Raw genomic sequence first — 12,827 nt, 5'->3', positions numbered from 1 at the left:
GCACCGTCTCTTGCACTATTTAATCACTCCTGTTTCCATTCAGATCTTCCCTTCCCACTTTCCTTGCCTCTGTACTCACTTAAAACCTGTTGCATCCCCAACTTTTTCCAGTTCCGACAAAAAGGTCACTGATCTGAAACGTTAACTGTTTCTCTCTCCACAGGGGCTGCCTGACCTGCCAGGTATCTCCAGCATTCTTGGTTTTTATTTCAGATTTCCAGCACCCGCAGTATTTTGCTTTTGGTTAATCTCATGCTCAACGTTCCAGGGATATTGACAGTCACTGTCTGGATCTAGGTCTGGAGCCGTGCTCTGTAGATCCAGACCATCCCCCAGCATTGCCAGCGGCTCAGTGGGTGACCACATGCTGTGGCAAGAGACTGAGCCAGAGATCGGGGAAATCCCAATGTGACCACCAATCCCCACTCCCCCCAAGCGATCTTAGCTGAAGGGGCAGGACTAGCAATAAGATTAGCCTCAGCGGTCCCCGGCTTTGGTTGGGGAGGAGGGGTTGAAGATCAGGTAGCTTTTATCCACCCGACCCGCAAAATACCTACAGGCAGCAGGGAAAATAGAATGAAGGCGCGTTTCAACTAGTCACTAGCAGCTTTCTACAGTCTGGTTGCAATGAGAGAACCCCTTCCCTGGCGCAGCACCAATCTCAGAGCTGGAGAAAAGCCACACCACGAATGACTGGGCACAAGCATCAGTGAAGCGATTCTCATCCGGCTGCAGCAGTAAATAGTTTCTCCTACCTTTCAGGGCAAGAAAAAAAAACCCAGTGCAAATGTTGTCGGGAGCGGGTAAATTAAACTTCACATCGAGTTACTTCACATCTAATGTCCTCCTTTAAACACTGCCAATCCTTCACGTCTCTGGCACAGCAAGTCTGTGTTTCTGACAAGGCTCCACCAGACACAAAACTAGGAGCCAACATAAAAAACCCTGGCGGCGTTACAAGAGAAGCTGGGTTACGATAAATACAGCAGCTCCCTTCTTCAACGGGGTACATCGTTAAACAAAACGTTACACACTCCTCTTCGAAGCAGAGAGAATGTCATTCTCGTACAATGTGTATACATGCCAACTGAAGATAGGATCATAGCACCGAAGAGAATTGGGTAAATTCTTGAATTGAAAATATTCACAGGGCTATGGGGAACGAGCTGGGAGAGTGGGACTAATCGAATAGCTCAGACCTGATGGGCCGCATGGCCTCTTCTGTGCTACATTATTCTATGAAATACCCATCAATAGGACATCTCACTATCTTGAGCAAGGTAAGGCTGGAGATCAGGAAGATATTCTTAAAATGCCACAGAAAAAAAAAGTGTTCTTTAAAAGAAGCCCTAATCTCGACAATCTCTGTACTCAGCTCCACATAGACCTCGACGCCCAAAGGCAAATACTATTTTCTTACTGTTGCCGGCCCAATGATGGTGACACCTTTCTCATCCGCCATCTTGATTAATCTCCGGGTCAATGCTTCGGGGATTCCTTCAGCGATGATGGCAATTGTCCGGACCTATCGCACACAGAACAAGCACACGTGCAATGAAGTATAATTATTGCAATCACCACCTTGTATATTGGCAAGAATATGAAAAACAAATACGAAAAGGCAATGGGCTTCCCCAGTTGGTAAAGGCTTCAGAGCTAAAGAACTGTACAAGCTGGAATTACCCCGGATCAATCCAGGGCCCGTGCTCAGTTAACTGATCTCAACCAGGGGCAGCCGTGGAGGCTCCACAACTAAACTCTGTACCTGTGGGTATCTTATCATTGGGAGGGGGGGGGGGGCAGTGAGAATAAGGACCTTCTATCGCTATCCAATGACCTTCGGTTGCAATGCCCACCTGAATACTCGGGCAACACTTCCCACCTAGGGTGTTTAAGGAACCGAAGCTAGGGTCAGCAAAGCTGGGCGGAGGGGGAAACATAGGTACAGGAGGCCATTCAGGCTCTCAGCCTGTTCCGCCATTCGATTAGATCATGTCAGATCGGCAAATATAAAAATGGCCCAAAATTGAGGCCCCGTCTGCTCTCAGGTGGATGTAAAAAAAAAAACATGGCTCCATTGGGAGTTCTCCATGGTGTCCTGGCCAATAAACATCCCTCAATCAACCAAACGAAAACAGATCCTCTGGTCATTATCACATTTCTGTTTGTGGGAGTTTGCTGTGTGCAATTGGCAATCATGTTTCCTACATTACAACATTGCCTGCACTTCAAAAGGTACTTCATTGGCTGTAAAGTGCATTGGGAGGTCCGGTGGCCGTGAAAATCGCTGTATAAATCAAGTCTTTTTTTCTTTTAAAAGAGCCGACACAGGTACAAAGGGTAGAATGGCCTCCTCCCTGTGCTGGAAGGGTAGAATGGCCTCCTCCCTGTGCTGGAAGGGTAGAATGGCCTCCTCCCTGTGCTGGAAGGGTAGAATGGCCTCCTCCCTGTGCTGGAAGGGTAGAATGGCCTCCTCCCTGTGCTGGAAGGGTAGAATGGCCTCCTCCCTGTGCTGGAAGGGTAGAATGGCCTCCTCCCTGTGCTGGAAGGGTAGAATGGCCTCCTCCCTGTGCTGGAAGGGTAGAATGGCCTCCTCCCTGTGCTGGAAGGGTAGAATGGCCTCCTCCCTGTGCTGGAAGGGTAGAATGGCCTCCTCCCTGTGCTGGAAGGGTAGAATGGCCTCCTCCCTGTGCTGGAAGGGTAGAATGGCCTCCTCCCTGTGCTGGAAGGGTAGAATGGCCTCCTCCCTGTGCTGGAAGGGTAGAATGGCCTCCTCCCTGTGCTGGAAGGGTAGAATGGCCTCCTCCCTGTGCTGGAAGGGTAGAATGGCCTCCTCCCTGTGCTGGAAGGGTAGAATGGCCTCCTCCCTGTGCTGGAAGGGTAGAATGGCCTCCTCCCTGTGCTGGAAGGGTAGAATGGCCTCCTCCCTGTGCTGGAAGGGTAGAATGGCCTCCTCCCTGTGCTGGAAGGGTAGAATGGCCTCCTCCCTGTGCTGGAAGGGTAGAATGGCCTCCTCCCTGTGCTGGAAGGTTCTCAGAATTTACTACAAAGCTCAGTCACACCTCTATTAAAAGGGGACAAAAAGGCACAAAAGCATGTTAAAATGTCCAGGGCAGCCTTGCTGTCCAGCCTGGCGAGCGAGTTATATTTTAGTTGTGGAACGTCTTGGGACGCTTTGCTACATTAAAGATGCTATATCAGCTGTAGCTCAGTGGGTAGCACTCTCGCCTCTGGGTCAGAAGGTTGTGGGTTAAAGTCCCACTCCAGGAACTTGAGAACATAAATCTTGGCTGACACTCCCAGCGTAATACTGAGGGAGCGCTGCACTATTGGAGATGCCGTCTTTCGGATGAGACGTTAAACCGAGGCCCTGTCTGTCCTCTCAGGTGGACGTAAAAGATCCCACGGCACTATTTCGAAGAAGAGCAGGGGAGTTCTCCCCGGTGTCCTGGCCAATATTTATACCTCAAACAACATAATGATCAGATAATCTGTTTTGTTATCACATTACTGTTTGTGGGAACATGCTGTGCGCAAATTGGTTGCCACGTTTCCCACATTACAACAGTGACTACACTTCAAAAGTACTTCATTGGCTGTAAAGCGCTTTGAGATGTCTGGTGGTTGTGAAAGGCGTTATATAAATGCAAGTCTTTTTAGTTACGCCGTGTGAAAGCGAGTGAAATAACAACGAACCTGGGAGAAGCTCATGGTTTCCATGGTGCTGTCGTATGCCGAGCGTAACGAGGCAAAGTTAATGAGAACGTCCACTTCTGGGTGCTTCTTCAGGGCATCAGCCATGTGCTTGTAAACAGGAATGAGGATTTCCTTGTGACCCCAGTAGAACTTCTGCTTGTGGTCACCGCTGTGGAGAGAGACGGGATTAGGAACGGTGAACAAGAGTGGCGGACACACTCCATCAACTTCACGCTTTTGTATATTCTCTTTGAAGCTGCGATTCAAAAATGAAGGCAGGGGAAATTTGTGTGTTTATAAAAAAAAAAGTTATATGAAGTATTGAGGCCCTGATTTTACTGTGGGATCCTTCTGTGCGAGTGGCCAGGTGAGCAACAAGTCTGTACGGCAAGACCCAGAGAGATTACAACTCCCAAGCTTCATTCCCACATCCAGGCCCCAACTCCTAACTGAACCCGGCAGAAATCACTGCATGGCCAGCAGACAGGAGCAAGAATTCGGGCAGCAGGAGGCCGCTGCCAGGTACCTGTGGGGACAGGCCTCGGCAGTCAGCTAAATGGTGGGGGTGGGGGGGGGGGGAGGGGGGTTTGCGAGGGGGTGGAAGACACAATCATTGCACTCAACAGGACAGCCAAAACTTGTGACTCAGATATTAGCTTTCATTGGATGCCATAGAACGCATCAAACTTAAAATGTAGGGATAGTATGACAGAGGGGATTGGTAAAGCATACTTACATGAATGGGTAAACCATGGCTGAAACAGATGGTTCATCGCGTGAACAGACGTAGTCAAAGTCCAGCATTCCTTGCACAGCTCTGGTCTGCATTCCCCAAATGATGGACTTGGTGTGGCAGCTGAAGAGGGTGGTGGCTTTACCTGCAAGCCAACAGCATGGTCCGTTAAGTGACACGTGGTAACGTGAATCAGGTTCACCACAGGGAGATTTTAAAAAATACATAGAAAGCAAGTGGATCCACAAGAGGCAAAGCAGAAAGACTGAACGACAGAAGAAAGGGCTGGAGAAGAAATATCAAAATTCTACCTTACAGGGAACCCGATGACCAAGCTCAAGATCACAAAAGCACAAATCGGGAATGTTTCAAAAGCAAACAGCCTCTTGGGCCCCAAAGCTCTTGGTGATTGATCAGCTGATACTAAATCCTCCACCTCCCACCATTCTACCACCTCTCCATATATTTTGCTTCCACTCATCCCAATTAAATAACAATTTGTTATTACAATTGTCATCACATTTACAGTGAGTCTTCAAAAGAAGCAAAGGGTCTAATCTCTCATCATTTGGAGACACGGGCTAAATCCTTTGAAAATGCAGAATGTGTGAATGTTGTTCCCAGTTTTAAACTGCACACCATCCGTCACAGATATACTGGCGGGGAGAATAGAGCAGTGCTCACGTCAAGGTATCACTTATATAACTGAGTGAATAGCACACTTCTGGTCATTAGCTTTTCCAATATAGTTTCTAATTAGGTAGAGTTTATGGCTGATTTGGATCGGGGGGGGGGAAGAGAAAAAAAAAGAGGCAAGAAAGAGACAAACATTTTAAAGATACGTCACTGGTAACCAACAGCCCAGGGGTGTCCAAGCTTTTTATCTTGGGTTTGGACCACGGAGCCTCAGGGACGTCTTATAAAGTTTAAATCCACATTCCATTACTTTGTGTACATCTCAACTTATTGATTCTGATCGATGTTAGTGTTCCGATTTAGGATATAGCCACCAATGAGACAACAACGCTAGGAACAGCCTTTCCAAACCACCAGGCCTCTGGAATTCTAATCAGGACGAACCAGCGAGCGAGCAAGTCAAACCCAAGCAGAACAGAGTGGCCTGGGTGTCTCTCGCTGGCTTGCTGGGGCTCAAGATGCATGTGACCCACAGGTTGCAGTTTGGACATCCCTGCAGGATAGATCTTGCTATAAGTTACACGCAGGCTTCCATTATCACATACTATCCCTCCCTGCCCCTCAAGTCTACACGGAGTAAGCCGGGTGAATGCACCACATCAGCATTCCAGAGAAAACCCCTGTTCTGTCCTCTTCAGAAACGGAACCCTGATGTAAAATGTATTTTCTGCCATTTTAGAAACAATTTGTAGGGGGAAGAGGAGGCAGAAAAGATCTTACTGTGGATTTGCTGGGTATTTTAAGTGCCCGCGTTATCCATGGTGCCCCTGTTCTCAAAACAACTCAAAAAGCCCGTGGGTATTAAAGACGATTTTACATTTACACCACTGGTTTCAGAAGAGCATCGGTGTACTGGCATCCTGGCGCCACCCTCGCCCATTTGCACAAGGCTTCATCGGGCACCAGCAAGCCCAGCGCCAGTTTCAAGCCCCACAGAAGTGTGCTTCTGTGCTGCCAGGGAGTGGTGATTCGGGCGGTTCACATTTCTAGCGGCAGACGATGTCGAGAGCAATAGTGGGCAACGGCCGCAGTTTTAAAGACCAGACTAGTCAGATAAGAGCTTGGGCGGTTTCCTGAAGGATATTAAAATTAGGGGGATATTTGAGTGTGATTATCAGATAAAAACAAAAGGATGTCTTGACCAGCAATTGCAGAGTGCCAAGCTATCCAGAAGCTCATTTATTGATTGTACCAATGACCTGCCGCCACTGAAAGCTGCCCAGAATTCGGGTGCACGCAATTTACCCGGTCACACTGAAGGCTGCAATTTAGAGCACTGGGGACAACACTGAAGTAAGTGTACATGCGCAAGAACCCCTGCACAATTATCAGAAATCTAAGTTGCCACTTTGCCTGGACTGGAAAACTTTAGCTATGAGGAAAGATTGGATAGGCTGGGGTTGTATTCCTTGGAACAGAAGAGGCTGTGGGGAGATTTAATTGAGGTGTATAAAATTATGGAGGAATCTAAGTGGATAGGAAGTATCTGTTTCCCTTAGCAGAGGAGTCAACAACCAGGGAGCATAGATTTAAGATTGTTGTTAAAAGGATTAGAGGGAAGAGGAGGAAACATTTCTTCACCCAGAGGGCAGTGGGAGTCTGGAACTCACGGCCTGAAATGAAGAGAGAGGCAGAAACCCTCATCACATTTAAAAAGTACTTGGAGGTGCACTTGAAGTGCCGTAACCTGCAGGGCTACGGATCTAGAGCTGGAAGATGGGATTAGGCTGGGTAGCTCTTTTTCAACCAGCACGGACACAATGGGCTGAATGGCCTCCTTCGGTGTCATAAACTTTCTATGATTCTATGAGACAACTGTTCAGTCTTATAACTGAGCTCACTTATCTTCCAGGCTGATAGCGGACTTTCTCTCAAACCATTAACCTGTCCTTTCTTTGCTGACTTTCATGCACTTCCGACATTGTATTTTATTTTCAATTTCCAGTTTCTCAAATCTCTCTCTTTCCCGACTGCCATTCATCGATTATCCAGAAAAGGAGGCCGGGCGAAGGGTTGGGGGGGGGGGGGGGGGGGGGGGGGGAGGGGTTGCAAGTGAATGAGAAACCGTAGAGACAAGGGCATTCAGCGATAGTGCTTAAACCAACACCCAGATACAGACAGAGTGAAAGAGCAGTGCCAGTGTCTGCAGAGATGCAGGGCTGATGTTCACAGGAAGGGTCCAAAAGGAGAGGAGATGTAATAACTGAAAGCATTTCACAATAGTTCAGAGATTCTGCCCTGGTCATATTATTGGCTCCCTCTCCCTCCGGGAAGGTCTGAAGGGAGAGAAAGGCTATCGTCTGGTCTCGTAATATAGAGGCTTTTTTTTAAATAAACGGAGAACTGAAGCAAACAGCAGCTCACAAGACTCTTGACTGGCATCAATAGGCACAAGAGATAGCCAGGCGGGCCAGTGTTTATACCGTGCAAAATGCTGACAAAGCTCTTCAGAATTTATATTCAGAAAACCACGCCTTTAGGGCAGGGCTGTTGTGTAAAGCTTGCAGGAGCTGCAGCTGTGGAAGCAGAGAAGGTGGCTACGGAGATGTGGCTGTAAAAAGGCAGTCAAGAATGAGTTAGTTAGCCATCGCTGCAGAAAGCTTAAGCTTGCACAGAAGCTGCTTTGACTCTACTTTGGATCCAGGCTGCCCCCTGCTGAATGGGAAACTGCAGAGCTTGGACCCAAAGTATCGAGTCACGCTGGAGCGGTCTCACTACACACGACACCACCCTGCAAACAACAAGCTGCAAGGAGTTAATGCTTCATTATATTATAAACCCAGAAACAAAAAGCTCTGCTCCATACAACTGTTTAAATGCACGGAACGGAGTGTGCTGAGGAAGGTTTGATCCCTTCGATTCCCAGCTCCCTTGGGTAAATGACTTCCTCATGGCTTTCCCGGGGATTTACCCACAGGTTAATTTTATTTCTGGCATCAAATGAAGCAGAAACACGACAGCTCTCTGCTGGGAAACAGCACAGTAAACAGCAATCAACCACCTTTCATGAACATACATTTATCCATCCGTAGCCCTCCTACCTCTTTTCTTTTCTTGCCTTGCCCTTCCTTCTGTTAAAGAGAGAGATCACCAACAAAAGAAATGCATCACATACAGTCGGACTTACATTATATCACTACCCAATACACACTCCCCATCGGCGCACACACTCCCTTTGGACAAGAGATGCACCGAGTGATGCCCATTTTCCCCCACAGTGCCATCAGTTAGCCCAAGAGATGAGGACGACAATTTCAGGGCAGCAATACAAGACAGTTTAACAATCTCACCAGCTTTCCCCAGCTTCCAAATCAATCCAAATTAAACAATCCAACTTGGTAGGTTTTGCACTCAGGGTTACTGCTGAAGGGCAGCTGGGTAAGTTATAACAGGCGTGGTTCATAGAATCTTACCAGCACAACAGGAGGTCATTCGGCCCATCGTGCCCGTGCCAGCTCTTTGAAAGAGCGATCCAATTAGCAGTTATCCTAGAACTTCAACAATTACTTTCAGGGACCTTTCCCTCAAGTGATTAAATGGAACATAGCGTAGATTATAGGCTATTTCTGCTCAGGGTGGAGTTTAACCATCTCTGAAGTTTAACTGGAGTCCAGACAAGGGGCACACCTTAAAAATTACAGCTAGGCCATTCAAGGGCGACGTCAGGAAGCACTTCTCGACACAAAGGGTAGTGGAAACCTGGAACGCTCTCCGCCAAAAAGCTGTTGAGGATAATGTTCCCTTTAAGCTGTGACTCTGGAGGTCCCACACAGCCGTTCACTGGCGCTTAAATGGGAAAAAATGTGCATTGCGGAGTTATGAATGGGCCACGCAGCCAGCTAAAGGGGCCACACACCTAAAAACATTGGAGGGAACATTGGTGAGGCTGGGGGTCAATTGAAAATTTAAAACCAAGATAGATTTCTCTTAGGCAAGGGTATTCAAGGTTACAGAACCAAGTCAAGTTAAATGTGACTAAGATGCAGATCAGAATAGGCTCGAGGGGTGAACGGCCTCCTCCTGTTCCTATGTTTCTCAAATTGCAAAAAAATGGAATGCGTGAAGAGATAAAAATCAAAAAGTGATACTGCGATCACGTGTCAATCCCAACTGACCGGTCAAAATTCATTCAAGATTACACTTAATCAGTTTGAGACACTGTTGTTCTACCCATTGGTGTGCCATTGTCCTGCATTTAGAGGTCCAGTATCCAAGCTGGCCTCTGGGAATCTACAGGTAACCAGAGGCACAGCACAACACGAACAATTCCGCAATTTAAAAAAAACACAAATAAAATGCAAGTTGCCGACCCAGAGCTGGGAGTCCCTCGGGCTTATAATCGCAACCGAGCCAGCGGAGAGTGTCTACAAGCCCGGTGAAGGAGGGCAACATACACATGCCAGATCGGCAGGCACACGAGGAAACCTCTGCCACCTTCAGCTGTGCCGCGCTGAGTAAAGTTGGTATGAGTTAGAGACGCTTGCTTCAGAGTCTTTGTGTCGGGGGTCGGCTGAAACAGCACCACTAAGCTCACACGAGCTCAAGCTGTTCTGGCTGCAGTAATCGAGTGAACTCTACCTTCCCCACTGGCTTAAAGCAGGTCCCTTCGAATCTTGCTCCATCCAGAGAGGATTGAACCAATTCAGATAAGTTTGCCTTGTACAGAATCAGGAGCACCACAAGTAAAACAAAAAAACTAATGAATTTACGTTAATATTTCAATTCATAACTATGCCACTCTGGTTTTGCACAAGAACAGAACTTTAAGTAGATTTAAACAAACTATCAAATATGTAACTTTGTCAGTACAGCATAGTTCCTCTTTAAAAAGCACCAAGCTCCAAACTACTTCTGTTTAACAAAGATGTTCTTTCCATATTGAGTTCAATATTTCTAGTGTTTAATAAATTTAATAGTTAAAAAAAAATGTGGCGTGTAAAAGGGAGGGTCCTTGGATTGAATATACTTCCCACACAATACTATCTTTGAAACCCACAGATTTACAGGTAATTGAGAACCACATGCATCAATAAAACATTCGTGAAGGAAGAAATATAGATGCTGGAAAACTGAAATAAAAATCAGAAAATGCTGGAAACACTCAGCAGGTCAGGCAGCATCCGTGGAGAGGGGGCAAGCTGATATATTCAGTCATGGACCCTTTGTCAAAACAAAAGATATTACCGACGAACAGCACTGAAAGTCAAAACAAAAGGAAAGGGGAGAAGGGGGGGGGGGGAAACAGAAAAAGAAATAGAATGATCTGTGAAGCTTTTATAGAAAAGAGGTAGTTAGATGGCAAAAGTGGTATCAGCAGGAGACAATCGAAGGCATGAGAAATAAGATATACGAGAAACAGTATGTGTGAATAGAGATGGAGGAATTTCTTCACGCAGAGGGTTGTAAATCTTTGGAATTCTCTGCCCCAAACGGCTGTGGAGGTGGAGTCTCTGAATATATTCAAGGCTGAAATAGATTGATTTTTGGAGTCTAGGGGAATCAAGGGATATGGAGTTCGGGCGGGAAAGTGGAGTTGAGGTCGAAGATTAGCCATGATCTTATTGAATGGCGGAGCAGGCTCGAGGGGCCTTAGGGCCTACTCCTATTGCTTATGTTCTTATAGAAATAGAGGAATGAGGTAGGTAGAAAGGGAAGCATGAACAATTGGTAAAGCGGAGCTGGCCAAGGAGCCTGGTAGAAGAAAAAAAAAAATCAGGTGGACACCAAGGGTGCAGCCCACCTCGGTATTCCGACTGAGGGTGCCCACCCAAGCACTAATCCGCTCCCTCCCAGCCCCAGCCCCCTGGAAACACCACCCCACACTGCCAGCACCACCTGCCAGAGAGAAAATATAGTTACGGTTCGAGCAATAAAGTCAGTATTAAGGCCAAAGGTCCTTGTAGAAAGATATGTTGCTATTTCTCGATTTTACATTCAGCTTCACTGGAACAGTGGTGTTTGGCAAAGTGACTTAATCTCAATATGAAGGAGATCGCCCTGTGAGTGGCGCGAGACAGTGTAATGGCACACATGCACCACCGGTGCTGATCTATTGACAAAAGGCTGCAGCAAGTCTGTACATGGTTAGCAAACGCTGCCTTCAGTGAGTTAACAGCATTTTTCAATAAAATGAAATGGAACTAGCTACTGCAGCATTTCATCCTGATGTGGAGCCTGGCGTTTCCCCTTTAACAGATGCTTGTCTCCTATGTAAAGAGGTACGTGGATAAGTCAAGGCGTTTATGGGTACAATTGTTGAATTACCATTCAGCACGCTGGGCTTCAGGTTCACCATTATTCTATTGGTATCCTCAGATCTTGATTCAGAGAAAGAAGCAGTTCTGCTAGGGACCGGTGTCTGGAAGGAAGCAAGACACAAGTTAGTCTACAGTACAGCTCTATGTAGGGATGCAGCAGTAATCGTCCACAAGCAGCCGCCTAACCATCACCCATTGTGACAGAAGTGAACGGACAACATGCAAACCTCCTCCCCGCCAACCACCCCACCACCCCCCAAATACTCTACATGCTACACTCTGCCCCAGATACAGAACACAGAGCGTCGCCTACAAACCAAACAAGTTCACATTCAAGGTGAGTGCTTTGCAATGTTCCCGTTAAGCTGTGCGGCCATGCAGTCAGCTAGAAGGTTCGGCGGAGGCCATTCGTTGGCTTTTACTTTGTAGGTACCGCACATGTGCAAAAGTTTGAATGAGACGCGTATTGGGGGAGACAGGCCGCGCAGCTTACAGGAGACATTGGTGCTTCGGCACCCAGTGTTCACCAAGCTCTCAGTTCAGTTACACCGCAAGCTCTCAGCTCTGCCCAATCTTGTGTCTTATCCTCACTAAGAGGGAGCACCCCCTGTTACACCAGTGTGATAACATGGCCTTCCTTACAGTAGGTTTATCGATCAGAATCAAATTACAAATACTTTCCTTCCCCTGACCCTCACCATTTCCCCACCTATGGCATCGTCCTGTGGCCGAGAAGGCAAGGAACTGGCTTCCAGGCTGATATTCAAATACGAGGAGCAGTACATACGTGGCAGACACATGATGCATAGGAAGAGGAACATGGGTGAGTAGGAACAGGAGACGGCCATTCAGCCCCTTGAGCCTGTTCAGCCATGCAATTAGATCATGGCCAATCTGTATCTTAACTCCATCCACCCGCCTTGATTTTGTAACCCTTAATACAATTACCTGACAAAAATCTATTTCTCAGTTTTGATATTTTCAATTGACCCCCCCCCCCCAGCCTCAACAGCTTTTTGGGGGAGAGAGTTCCAGCTTCCCACTGCCCTGTGTGTGAAGAAGTGCTTCCTGACATCACCCCTGAACAGCCTGGCTCTAATTTTTAAGTTATGTCCCTTGTTCTGGACTCCCCCACCAGAGGAAATAGTTTCTCTGCATCTATCCTATCAATTCCTTTACTCATCGCAAACATCTCAATTAGATCACCCCTTAATTCCTGTACTCAAGAAAATACAAGCCTAGTCTATGCAACCTGTCCTTGCACTCTCCCTTATCCACTCTTCCCAATAATTCAAATGCCAACAATGGGACAGTCACAGGTTCCAGATTGTAGCACTGTCGCTCATCCATTTTAAATATCAAAACCAAAACAGGCTGGCAGATAAAACGCACATCAGCCCTTCAGCACACACATCATCTCTTTGAAACATATCCCTCTAGGATAG

At 47.0% G+C, this 12,827-nt stretch overlaps 1 protein-coding gene across 1 annotated transcript in view; it reads right to left on the bottom strand.

Moving 5' to 3' along the window:
• Window positions 1-12,827, bottom strand: part of aclya (ATP citrate lyase a) — a 107,253-nt gene that overhangs the window by 44,964 nt on the left and 49,462 nt on the right. Inside the window, exons 13-17 of the mRNA XM_070864606.1 lie at window positions 11,390-11,483; window positions 8,167-8,196; window positions 4,433-4,574; window positions 3,697-3,865; window positions 1,421-1,525 (exon numbers count right to left, since the gene is read on the bottom strand). Coding sequence (XP_070720707.1) covers window positions 1,421-1,525; window positions 3,697-3,865; window positions 4,433-4,574; window positions 8,167-8,196; window positions 11,390-11,483 — 540 coding nt within the window. The remainder of the gene's footprint in view (window positions 1-1,420; window positions 1,526-3,696; window positions 3,866-4,432; window positions 4,575-8,166; window positions 8,197-11,389; window positions 11,484-12,827) is intronic.

This window comes from Pristiophorus japonicus, chromosome 21 (assembly GCF_044704955.1).
Source record: "Pristiophorus japonicus isolate sPriJap1 chromosome 21, sPriJap1.hap1, whole genome shotgun sequence".
Classification (NCBI taxonomy): Eukaryota; Metazoa; Chordata; class Chondrichthyes; family Pristiophoridae; genus Pristiophorus; species Pristiophorus japonicus.
The sequence above is the reverse complement of the archived record's forward strand: the minus strand, read 5'-3'. Positions and strand labels throughout refer to the sequence as shown.